The sequence below is a fragment of the Orycteropus afer genome, unplaced genomic scaffold (assembly GCF_000298275.1).
Source record: "Orycteropus afer afer isolate SDZICR_OR568_19922 unplaced genomic scaffold, OryAfe1.0 scaffold00070, whole genome shotgun sequence".
NCBI lineage: Eukaryota > Metazoa > Chordata > Mammalia > Tubulidentata > Orycteropodidae > Orycteropus > Orycteropus afer.
Window position 1 is genome coordinate 4,172,540 of NW_006921657.1, and position 13,810 is coordinate 4,186,349.

Consider the following 13,810-nt stretch of genomic DNA (forward strand, 5'->3'; position numbering starts at 1 on the left):
GAGTCTCTTCTGTCATCCACTTTGGTCTTCTCTTCTTTTCTTGTCTTTTTAGTGATCTCTTGCTTTCTTCATGGATAATGTTCTTGATATCTTCCCATCCGGCTTTTGGTCGTTGGTGTTCAATGCATCAAATCTATTCTTTAGATGATCTATAAATTCAGGAGGGATATATTCCAGATCATACTTTGGCTCTCTTAGACTTGTTTTAATTATCTATAACTTCAAGTTGAATTTGCATATGAGCAGTTGATGGTCTGTTCCATCAACTGGAGTATGAATAGCATATAGCAAGAAAGAGATTCAACAGTTTTTGAAAATCAAGTTTATTTTTCATATAAAAAAAATAGTGTTATAGTAAAAAATATATATGTAATAAAATTTCCCAAAAAAATAAGGTGGGAAATATTTGAGAATGAATATTGCTTGATATAGTAGCACTCTCTAAATTTCTGATTTCAGGTGATGGAATATGAGAATAGGATTCGAGCCTACTCTACACCAGACAAAATCTTCCGGTATTTTGCCACCTTGAAAGTAATCAATGAGCCTGGTGACTCTGAAGTATTTATGACTCCACAAGATTTTGTGCGATCCATAACACCCAACGAAAAACAACCAGAACGTAAGTTGTTAAAGTAAAAAACAAGCTTGTGTTATTTATTTTGTTACATGCCACTTTCTTTTTTATTATTGCTTAAATCTTACATGTCCATACAGTAAATATACTCCTTGTGTGACTACTGAATGTCAGACATTTTGCTAGGCCTTACAAGTACAAAAAAGGAATGAGCCTACAATCTAACCTGGTACTCTTCAGCAGGGTAGTAAAGGATGAAGGAGATTGTGCCTATGTCATAGGATTGTGCATTGTAATAAGAATGTGCCTGAAGGAAATGCATTAGACGTACTCTCTAGAAATGATCATCCAAACATTCAGAATAAGCTAAGTGCCCCTTCTTTATACCACATGTGACAGCTATCAAGTTACTCTTCAGTGAGGGACATAGAGACATTAACAGGTCATTTTAGGAATATGGGGGTTTTAAAAAGAATATTACGTTGTGAAATTTCACCCAAATCACGTTAAAAAGGTTTTTTTTTTTTTTTTTTTTAAAGAACATTATGAAGAAAGGGATATGGTGGTATAAAGAAGGGGCACTTAGCTTATTCTGAATGTTTGGATGATCATTTCTAGAGAGTACGTCTAAATTAGACAAGCGAAGAATAGTGAAAAGAATGTCACATGTAGAGGAAACTGCTTGTACAAATAAGTAGAAAGAATAAATGGCTTAATATTACAAGCTGAATATAACAATTTAAGGATGTATTATGGTACAGAAGTAGGAGATAAAGGAACTAATTCTTCAAAAGACGTATAGGGAAGGCTTCTAAGAATGAGTGATATTTGATTGTTGTTGTTGTTGTTATGTGCTGTCGAGTCGGCCTGACTCATAGCGACCCCTCCTTGGGTTGCCGAGGCAGTATCACTACGGAAGTAGCTTCCCCAACCTTCCTTCTGAGGAGTGGCTGGTGGGTTTGAACTGCCAGCCTTCTGGTTAGCAGTCAAGTGCCTTAGCCACTATGCTACCAGAGCTCCTGATATTTGATTTGGTATTGAAAAGTTAATAATAGCTTACTAGATTTGCAAGAGGCAAAGGAATTAAGGCAGAGAGAATAAATTGTTTGATCAAAGATACAAAGAGTAAGCAAGGTGAGCTTGGGGAATCAAAAACAGTTACAGAATTTTAACCAGGGAGTTTATATAGTCTTGCGCACATGTATTAATATTCATACATCTCTAGGAGAAATAAGTACTGGTAAGTGTTGTTGTTAGGTGCCCTTGAGTTATTTCCAATTCATAGCAACCCTGTGCACAACAGAACAAAATGCTGCCAGTCCTGCACCATATCATCATGACCCTTGCTATGTTTGAGCCCTTTGTTGTAGCCACTGTGTCAATCCATCTTGTTGAGGGTCTTCCTCTTTTTTTGCTGACCCTCTACTTTACCAAGCATGATGTCCTTCTCCAAAGTCCAGACCCTCCTGATAATAGGTCCAAAGTAAGTCTCACCATCTTCACTTCTACAGAACATTCTGGCTGTACTTGTTTCAAGACACATTTGTTCATTCTTCTGGCAGTGTATTATATATTCAGTATTCTTCACCAACACTATAATTCCAATGCATCAATTCTTCTTCCTTCTTCTTTATTTATTGTCCAGCTTTCTCATGTATATAAGGCAATTGAAAATACCATGGCTTGGGTCAGGTGCACCTTAGTCCTTAAAGTGATATCTTTGCTTTTTAACACTTTAAGGAGAGGTCTTTAGCAGATTTGCCCAATGTAATACGTCATTTGATTTCTTGACTGCTGCTTCCAGGTGTTAATAACTTTAATCTTTTCTCCGTTTACCCTGATGTTGCTTGTTGGTCCAGTTGTGAAGATTTTCATTTCTTTACATTCAGGTGTAATCTATACTGAAAGCTGTACGTAGTCTTTGATCTTCATCAGTAAGTGCTTCAAGTCCTCTTTGCTTTCAGTATGTATCATCTGCATATCACAGGTTGTTAATAAGTCTTCCTCCAATCCTGATGCTGCATTGTTCTTCGCATAGTCCAACTTGTCAAATTATTGGTTCAGCATAAATGTCAAATAAATGTGGCAAAAGGATACAACCCTGACGCATACCTTTCCTGATTTTAAACCATGCCATATCCCCTTGTTCTGTATGAATGACTGGCTCTTGGTCTATCTACACATTTCTCATGAGCACAATTAAGTGTTCTGGAATTCTTTTTTTTTTTTTATTAGGATTTGGGTGATGTTCTGGAATTCTTGTACTTTGCAGTGTCGATCATAGTTTGTTATGATCCACACTAAATGCCTTTGAATAAAACACAGGTAAACATCTTACAGATATTCCCTGCTTTCAGCCAAGATACATGTGACATCAGCAGTGATACCTCTCATTCCATATCCTCTTCTGAATCTGATTTCAGTTTCTGACAGTTATCAATGTACTGCTGCAACTGTTTTTGAATTATCTTCAGCAAAAGTTTACTTACCTGTCATATTACTGATATTGTTTGGCAATGTCCACATTCCATTGCATCACCTTTCTTTGGATTGAGCATGTATATGGCTCTCTTCCAGTTAGTTGGCCTGATAGCTGTCTTCTAAACTTCTTGGCATAGACAAGTCAGTGCTTCCAGTGATGATTCCATTTGTTGAAACATCTCAATTAATATTCGAGCGATTCCTATTAAGAATTTACACAGCAAAACATACACCAATTCAGCAGTTTCTACATGTAACAATTTAGTGACATTGATTACATTCTTTGAATTGTGCAACCATTTCCACCTTCCTTTTCTGAGTTGTTCTTCCCCATTAACATAAATTCACTTCTCCTTGAGGTTCCTATGTAATCTTTCAACTTGTCATTGTCAATTTGTTCCCATATAAATAGTTCTTAAAAGAACGTAATGCAGACATCTTTACTAGTTAAGCTGAACTATTGTTTGGTTTTAATATCAGGGGGTATTTTTGTTTTAAGGCTTAAAAATTATCCCAGAGAAGTAGTTTCGGGGGTTCATCCAACATTCATGGCTCCAGGAAGTCTGGAGTCCTTGAGAATTTGAAATTCTGTTCTACATTTTCCCTCCATGGAATCTTTGATTAAAACGTTCAGTAATGGTAGCTGAGCACCATCCAGTTCTTCTGGTCTCACACCAAAGGAAGCAGTTATTTCAAGCCTTGTTTTTTTTTGCCAATGCTTTCAGTACAGCTTGGACTTCTTTCTCGAATACCATCAGTTCTTGATCATATGCTACCTCCTCTTATGGTTGAATGTTGAGCAGTTCTTTTTTGTACAATGACTCTGTGTATTCTTTCCATCTTCTTATTTATTTATTTATTTATATTGTGATTTGGGTGAAAGTTTACAGAGCAAATTCACTTTCCATACAGCATTTCAGATGCACTTTGTCTCATGATATTGACTACAATTTACCACAGTGCAACAGCTCCCCTCCTACTTCCTCCCCATAGTTACCTCTTCCCTGTGTACATCCTTCCATGCACTCCTGTCCCCTGAGCTGTCTCCCTGTGCATATACAGCCCTTCTATTCTCCCATGATTGTTTTCTCCAAGGAGTGTATCTACCTAGGGTAAATGTTCACCTTGTATGCCTGTCTTTTGTTTGGCTGGAAGCCACAAGAATGAGTTCAATTCCAGACCTCAAGGGCAGCTAGGGGCTATAGTCTTAGTAGTTCCACCAGGCTCTATCAGACCAGCAAACTTTGTCCCTTTATTTTTCCCCCCAAATGATTTTGAGTTTTGTTCTACATTGTTCTCCCACACTATCTAGGATCTCCTACATAGATCCCCCTTCGAGTGGTTGACAGTGGTAGCCAGGCACCATCTAGTTCTTCTGGTCTCATAGTCATGTAGGCTGAGGACTGCATGGTGTACCAGTCACTTGGACAAATTGTTTCCATGAATCTTTGGTTTTCTTCATTCTTCTTTGCTCTGGATGAGGAGAGACGCATCATTGCATTTAGATGGCTTCTTGCAAGCTTTTAAGATCCCAGTCGCTACTTGCCAAAGTAGGATGTGGAACAATGTTTTGTGTACTATATTATGCCAATGAGCTTGATGTCCCCTGCGACTATGGTCCCGAGCCCACAGGTTCAACTACTCACTCCCTCTGGGTAGCTGGTTGTAGCCAAGAAGTGACTACAACCTTGTCTCTTGTCAGCTCTACTATATACCTGGGAATTCTTACAGAACATACCAATACACTTGTAGAAAATTGTCTACTAACCCTGTATATGGTCTTGGGCACACTCCCTCCTGCATAGACATACTTAATAGTTCCCACCCATATATCCATGTTTGCCTTCACTGACAACACAGTTCTTTCCCTCTTCTTTTGATATTTCCTATGTTGTTGTTGTTGTTGTTGTTTTGCCGTCGAGTCGGCCCCGACTCATAGCGACCCCTCCTTGGGTTTCCGAGGCAGTATCACTACGGAATTAGGATTGCCCAACCTTCCTTCCGAGGAGTGGCTGGTGGTTTTGAACCGCCAGCCTTCTGGTTAGCAGTCAAGTGCCTTAGGCACTATGCTACCAGAGCTCCTATCATTCAGTATTTTGCCCATAGAATTCTTTAGTGTTGCAACTCAAGGCTTGAATTTTTTCTGCTTAAAAAATTGTGTGTTCTTTCCTTTTCATTTTGTAACTCTAGGTCTTTGCACATTTTATTATAATACTTTGTCTTTTTTGAACTGGCCTTTGAAATCTTTCGTTCAGCTCTTTTACTTCATCATTTCTTCCATTCTTTTTAGCTCTTCTCTGGTAGCATAGTGGCTAAGACACTTGCCTGCTAACCAGACGGCTGGCGGTTCAAACCCACCAGCCACTCCTCGGAAGGAAGGTTGGGCAATCCTACTTCCGTAGTGATACTGCCTCGGAAACCCAAGGAGGGGTCGCTATGAGTCGGGGCCGACTCGACGGCACATAACAACAACAACAACATTTTCAAGAGCAAGTTTCAGAGTCTCTGCTGACATCCATTTTGGTCTTTTCTATCTTTCATGTCATCCCACGACCTGTGTGGTCTTTGGTTATTAATGTTTAAGGTTTCAAATCTATTCTGAAGATGATCTCTAAATTCAGGTGGGATATGCTCAAGGTTGTACTTTGGCTCTCAAGGACTTGTTTTAATTTTCTTCAGCTTCAACTCTAACTTGCATATTAACAATTTAAGGTCTGTTCCACAGTCAGCCCCTGGCTATATCCTGACTGATAATATCAAGCTTCTCCATCATCTCTGTGTATTCCATCTGGCAAGGTCTTCATGTATAGTTGTTGTTTATGTTGCAAAAAAAACTTTCTGATGAATAAGTCATTGCTCTTGCAAAATTGTTTCATGTGATCCTGTGGTAGTTAAAGTTGTGTGTCAGCTTCTCTGGGCCTCGTTGAGTGGCTGGGCAGCTGATGGTAGTTATTCCCCATAATGAGACTGGCAGTCACCTCCATGGTGGGACCTACCACAAGCAGCTAAGTAGCTGCTTTCAGGATGTAGTTTGCTTCCTGTATATAAAAAGCAGCTTTGGGAATGGTCTCTAGCTTATGGCATGCTTGAACCCTGTGTGTAGCCGTGTCATTATTCAGCAGCCTGCCATGCTCTACTAACCTTGGGACTTTCAATGGACTTGAATTAATGGCCTGCTGTGTGGTTTGGTAACATCAAGACTGTGCCTTTTCACTTGTTGACCTTGGGTTTGTCAGCCTCAGCAGCCAGCAGCTGTCTGAGTGAAGAAAAGCCTCCAGCTTCAGTGGGCCAGGAGCAGGAGATAGAGCTGAAACCCAAGATTGAGGGGCTTTCACCCAGCCCCTGAAGCCTGGCACTTGAACTCATACTTAAAGCTCTAAAGTGTAAGAGAATAAGCTACTGTTTGTTAAAGCCATCCCATTTGTGGTATATTCTTGTCAGAGCGGCAGTGTTGTTGTGTTGTTGTTTTGCCATTGAGTCAGACCCGACTCATAGCGACCCCTCCTTGGGTTTCCGAGGCAGTATCAACTACGGAAGTAGATTGCCCAACCTTCCTTCTGAGGAGTGGCTGGTAGGTTTGAACCACCAGCCTTCTGTTAGCAGTCAAGTGCCCTAGTCACTACACTACCAGAGCTCCCCAGAGCGGCACTAGGTAACCAAAACAGATCCCAAGACCATATTTTCTGGCTACCAATCCTTTGTTTCCAACTTCCTCATTCTAATCATTAGTAATTATCAATGCATCTTGATGGCATGTTTGATCAATTTCAGACTGCAGAAGTTGGTAAAAATCTTTATTTTCATCTTCAGTATTAGTGGTTGGTGAGTAAATACGAATAGTAATTATAGTAATTGATCTCTCTTGTAGGCATATTTGTTTATATTATCCTATCACTGACAGTATTATACTTTAGGATAGATCTTGAAATATTCTTTTTGATGATGAATTTGATTCCTCTTCAAATTTCTCATTCCCAGCATAGTAGACTATCTCATTGTCTGATTCAGAATGTCCATTTCAGCTCACTAATGCCCAATATGGGAGCTCTGGTAGCATAGTGGCTAAGGTACTTGACTGCTAACCAGAAGGCTGGCGGTTCAAACCCACCAGCCACTCCTCGAAAGGAAGATGGGGCAATCTACTTCCGTAGTGATACTGCCTCAGAAACCCAAGAAGGGGTCGCTATGAGTTGGGTCCGACTCGACAGCACATAACAACAACAACAACAATGCCCAAGATACCTATCTTTATGCATTCCATTTCATTTTTGACAGCTTCCAACTTTCTTGATTCATACCTCATACATTCCACATTCCACTTACTAATGGATGTTTGCAGGTGTTTCTTCTCATTTTAAGTCACACCACCTAAACAAATGAAGGTCTGTAAAGCTTTGCTCCATCTGTGTCATCAAGGTCGACTCTACTTTGAGGAAGCAGCTCTTCAGTCATATTTGAGGGCCTTTTAACCTATCCCAGGTTACTGAATTTACTGAACATTTCAATTTTTTGGCTGTGGATATTTTCAAACATTAAAAAGCAGAGAATAATATAATCAATCCACATGTACTTGTCACTGAGCTTCAACAATTACCAATACATGACCCATTTTATTTCATTATTTCATTATTAACCTCACCCACTGCCTTTCCTCATCCCAGACAGCTTTAGAGTCAGTCTGGCACATCATATCATTTAATCTGTAAGTACATCTGTATGGTTTCTAAAAGATAAAGACTTTAAGAAAACATAACCACATTGCCATTATAGGTAGTCCCAGTCTTATGATTACGTTCTATTCTGATGACTTTGTCATCATTCAATTCTGATATAAGTTGAATAGCTCTTTTTTTTCCCCCTTCATTATTATTGCCTTTTATCATCAGCATCCTTATAAATCTGATCTTTATTTGTTGGCATCAGTGTCATAACAATGAAGTCAGAGTCATAACAGTTGTTGGGCATATGCGTGGTTGAGTTGTCATATGTCCTTCGAGTTGAACATTGTCCAACTTTCTATTTGTTAGAACTGCCTACACTGACACTGACATAGATTTCATTGTAGAGCAGGCCATAGCCTGCTATGTGACAGTGTTTTGATCAGTAAATCATAACAATGAACATCTGTGAGTGAACATCTGAGAATGATAACTGCAGTAAATTATGCACTGCAATATTGTATGTAGTACTTATTACTAATGATACAAAAAAGAACAGTTGTACATGCAGTTCATTATAATTTAAATATGTCATAAATCTGGAACTAATATCAAATATCACAGTACTATTCAGATTTCTTCATCTAAAAAGTGTTTTATAAGTTAATTTGTTTACATCAACCCCCAAACAGGCTTCCACACTGCATTTGATTGATATGTCTTTTACATCTTTCTCGATCTATAATATGTTCTCTGTTTTACTTTTTTTTTTCCTTACTATTTATGCAGGACATTTTTTTTTCTTTTTCTTTTAATTTTTATTGTGATTTGGGTGAAAGTTTACAGAGCAAATTCACTTTCAGTACAGCAGCTCACATATACTTTGTCTCATCACATTTACTGCAGTTTCCCACAATGCAACAGTTCCCCTCTCACTTTCTCCCCATAGTTGCCTCTTCCCTATGTCTTTCCCTCCATGTACTCCTGCCCACTGAGCTGTCTCCCTGTGCGAACACAGCCCTTCTGTTCTCCTACGATTGATCTCTCCAAGGAGTGTATCTCAACACAAACAATTTCACTGCCATCAAGTCGGTCTCGACTCATAGCAACCCTTCCTTGGGTTTCTGAGGCAGTATCTCTATGGAAGTAGATTGCCCAGTCTTCCTTCTGAGGAGTGGAGTTTATCTACCTAATGTAACTGTTTAGCTTATGTGCCTGTCTTTTGTTTGGCTGAAAGCCACAGGAGTGGGTTCAATTCCAGACCTGAAGGGCATCTAAGAGCCTTAGTCTTAGTGGTTCCACCAGACTCTTATCAGACTAGCAAACCTGATCCTTTTTTTTTAAATGAGTTTGAGTTTTGTTCCATATTGTTCTCCCACTCTATCCAGGATTTCCTACATAGATCCCCCTCCAAGTGGCTGACAGTGGTAGCCAAATACTATCTAGTTCTTCTGGTCTCATAGTTAAATAGGCTGAGGATCACATATGGTGTACCAGTCGCTCAGCTTAATTGTTCCATGTGTTTTTGGTTTTTGTCATTCTTCTTTGCTCTGGATGAGGAGAGACCCATCGTTGCATCTAGATGGCCACTTGCAGGCTTTTAAGATCCCAGTTGCTACTTGCCAAAGTAGGATGGGGAACAATGTTTTTGTGTAGTAATGTTATACCTATTGAGCTCAATGTCCCCTGAGAGTATGGTCCTGAGCCCCCAGGTCCAACTACTCGCTCCCTCTGGGTAGCTGGCTATGGCCAAGAAGTGACTACAACCTTGTCTCTCGTCAGCTCTACTATATACCTGGGAATTTTTACAGAAAGTATAGATATACTTGTAGAAACATTGTCTGCCAACCCTGTACATGGTCTTGGGCACACTCCCTCCTGCATAGACATACTTAATAGTTCAGCCTGGCAAGACATTTTTTTATGCCTTACCTCGTATCTCTCATATCTGCTGTTTTGTTCAGGTTGTTCTTGCAGCAGTTAGCTGTGCAGCTGCATTATATAATTCTTGGTTGTCTGCTTCAGGGCATCTCTGCTACTACACCTTGGGCACAGAAGACCACTCAGCCATGTTGACACTGCACACATCTGGAGATACAAAGAAGTTAACACCCTTTGTTGGGAATTAATATTGTTGAGATAAATGTTCTCCACTGTTGGAAGTGGACATTTCTGAGGCATAGTCTACATGATTTCTCAGAGGGAACTGAAGACAACTGAGCCCAGTTGTCTATATCAGTAACTAGCTCGATAGCATACCCTCTTTCTCTGTTTCATTTTTTCCCAGTCTCCCACCCTGGTTCTTTGCTTTTTAGAAAACCCATGCTAGATATCATTTGTTTGTGGAAAAATATGGGTCATTTTTGTTGTAGAGTTTCTCACATGCTGTATTTTACCGATTGAATTCCTATGGTGTTACTGAATATGTTCTTGTGTCCTTTGTAAGTCACCCATATACCATTTATATAGGAAGTGACTGAAAAGGAATATAACAAAATGTTAACTCTCTGAATGCTGAAATTAAAAGCAATTATTATATCCTTAATATATTTCTTTATTTTCTACTAGACTTCATGTACACTCATTCACAAATATTGATTGATTAACCATCTCCTGTGGATTAGGCAAAGGATCTCTGGTGGTGCAGTGGTTAAGGCATTTGGCTGCTAACTAGAAGGTCAACAGTTTGAACCCACCAGCAGCTCCACGAGAGAGAGATGAAGCAGTCTACTTCTGTAAAGATAGTTGGAATTGACTTGATGGCAGTAGCTTTATTAATTAGATACTACTCTAGGTGCAGAGATGCAGCAAAGAACAAAACAGGAAAAAATCTCTTCCCTTGTGTGGTATAGTCTTTTATTTTAAGAAGGAAAATAAAGGTATAAAAAACTTTTCCATTAGTTGTCTTGAATTTTAGATTTAATCCTTTTAATTAGCTTCAGCATCTTGTTTTGTGTGCTATGGAAGGAATAAAGTAAAGAAGGCTATGTGTAAAGTTGAAAAAGGAGGATCATTATTCTAGAAACCAAAAATAATCTTGGCTTAATATTATAAAATGTATCTTGGTTTCTATAATAGTAAAATATTTTCATACTTCTTAAAAATAGTTCTACTGTTCAAATAAAATCTAATTTATATCATTAACTTTAAATAACTTCCAGTGTGACAGTAAAAATGAAACAAAGCTTTAGGACAGTTATTAAAGATTGTTCGGTCATTCAAGGAAGATGATTTTGATCCTATTGGAAAATCATTATACATTCAGATTTCTTGTGTTTTGTATTCTAATTGGAATTTAACTTAGTAATCTTTTGTTTCTTAATTTTTGAGTCTTGTTACATGAACAGGATAAAAATGTTTAATATGCCAAGCACATTCCTGGTTTTCATAAAAAGGCGGAATAATGAATAATTGCTTTTCTTCTAAGATGATAATCATGAGGGGAAATTCTTATATATTAAAATGAAATTCAAAAGAAGATTTGGCTTCATTTTTAGTAAACTGATCATGAGCAGGACTTTCTACAGATGTTGGTGCAACAGAAATAAAATATATGTTATCCCTATGTGAGTTGAAATAAAGAAACGAGTGAAGCTGTACATTATATTTTTTATACTTCAGATTTCTGTCATCAGATGGTTGAACTTTCTTCTTTAGCTCATAATTCAGCTTTGTTTTGTCATGTCTTTCACACGTACTGTTTCCCAGGATACCTGACATCTAAATTTGCAAGTTTTAGTTTTAGAACAATTCAAAAGTAATTGTGAAGCATAGATTATATGAAACCTTAATATTAAGCACTTTTAATGCATTTTATTGAAATATAATTTATGTACAGTGAAATAAATACACAAAACTAAAGTGACAGAGGTGAATGCTTTTTTTTTTTTTTTCCTGCAGTGTTCCCTCCTCTCCCCTCCCACCCCTGGCAACCCACAAAGAAGTTTTCTTCCATATATAAACCTTTCCTTGACTTTTTACAATAATGAACTAATACAATATTTGTCCTTCTGTGATTGACTTATTTCACTCAGCATAGTGTCCTCCAAGTTCATGCATGTTATGCGGTGTTTTGCAGACTCTACATTATTCTTTAGTGCTGCATAGCATTCCGTAGTGTGTATGTACCATAGTTTGGTCATCTACTCTTTCGTTGATGGGCATGTAGGTTGTTTCCATCTTTTTGCTATTGTAAATAGTGTTGCGATGAACGTGGGTGTGCATATATCTGTTCCTGTCCTGGCTCTCACCTCCCTAGGATATATACCTAGTAATGGGATTGCTGGGTCAAATGGTATCTCCAATTCCAGCTTTGTAAGGAATCACTATACTGCTTTCCACAGTGGTTGCATCACTTCACAGTCCCATCAGCAGTGTATGAGAGTCCCAATCTGTCCACATCCCCGTCAGCATTTGTTATTTTCTGTCTCATTGAACCTTGCCATCAGTGCTAGGGTGAAATGGTATTTCATTGTTGTTTTGATTTACATCTCTCTGATGGCCAATGATTGTGAGCATCTCCCCATGTGTTTGCTGGCCACCTGAACATCCTTCTTGGTGAAATGTCTATTCATGTCTTCTGCCTATTTTTCAATTTGATTGTTAATTCCTTTGGTGTTGAGGCGTTGGAGTTTTCTATAAATCTTAGAGATAAGTCCCTTGCCAAATATGTTATTATCGACAAGTATGAATTTATTGTTGTTATTTTATTATGTGCTTTTTCGTAGTGTTGATTTCTTTGTTCCATATAATTTTCTATGTTGAGTTCATTTTGTGTACGAATCGTGTTATCACTTCCTTCGTTGCTATTGTTTTAGTATTTGCTAAATATTTGTGCTGGTCCTCTTTTTTATTTTGATGTGAAGCTTTATCATTTTTCTTTGAGGTTACCCTGTGATTTATAGTTTTCTTCCCATATTTAGAACAGTCTTTCCTATCTTGCAGTTGTCTTGACTTCCCTATCATTTAGAAGTTCTGTAGATACACAGTTTTTTCCCTCTTTTTAGTTTGTAGTTGTCCTCATTTGTCAATTAATGTCTCTGGCTTCCTGTTTACAATCTTGTAGGCTTATTTCCTTTGGATACTTCCATAGCTGGGTTGGTTTCTAGGTTGTGTCATCATGTGTGTTAATGGTCAGTTATTGTTTGCTATTGCTGGTTCTCTGTCCAAAGGTCTCCCTTCAGCATCTCTTGTAAGGTTGGTCTGGTTTTAACAAATTCCCCTAATTTCTGATAATTCCTTTAATTATCTGGAAATGTCCTAATTTTACCATCATATTCGAGGAACAGTTTTGCTGGATATGTAATTCTTGGTTGGAAATTTTTCTCTTTCAGAGTTTTATATATACCATCCCATTGCTTTTTGCCTGCATGGTTTCTGCCAAGAAATCCGAGCTTATTCTTATTGGTTGCCCCTTGTAGGTAAATTTTTGTTTTTCCCATGCTACTTTCAGGATTCTTTCCTTGTCATTGCTTTTGGTGAAGTGATGATGATATGTCTTGGTGATTTTTTTTGGGGGGGGGGTCCTGTCCTGTTTGGGGTTTGTTGGACTTCTTGAATACATATGTTCTCATCTTTCATCATACCAGGAAAATTCTCTTCCAGTAAGTCTTTGACAGTTTTCTCTGTGGTTTTATTTGTCTCTTCCTGTTCTGGAATTCCCATTACATGTAGGTTGTTCCTTTTGATGGTATCCCACATGAACGTTAGGCTTTCTTCATTTTGTTTTGATCTTTTTTCTGATTGATTGCTTTCCAAAGAAGTATTGAGGTATTTGTCTTCAATCTCAGTAATTCTGTCTTCCATTGATTGACTTCTACTCCTTTGCCCATTCAATGTATTACCTATTTCTGAAAATTTAGTATTAATCTTCTGGATTTCTGTCTGTAGATTTTTGTATCATTTCTGATTTTTCATTTATTTTGTGATTTTGTTCTTGTATTGTTTTTTGAAATTGTTCTAGGATTTTCTCTGTGTTTTCCTCAATTTTGTCAGTGTTTTCCTTGATCTGTCTCTCAAGCCATTGAAGGTACCTAAATACAATTCTTTTGAATTCCTTATCAGGGAGTTCCAATGCTGCCTCTTCCTCAGGGAT

The 13,810-nt window shown here is 38.1% G+C and overlaps 1 protein-coding gene across 1 annotated transcript in view; it reads left to right on the top strand.

Annotated features, from left to right (window-relative positions):
* Positions 1-13,810, top strand: part of MICU1 (mitochondrial calcium uptake 1) — a 277,929-nt gene that overhangs the window by 44,555 nt on the left and 219,564 nt on the right. The window contains exon 3 of the mRNA XM_042780922.1: positions 460-622. Within this exon, the coding sequence (XP_042636856.1) occupies positions 460-622 (163 nt within the window). The remainder of the gene's footprint in view (positions 1-459; positions 623-13,810) is intronic.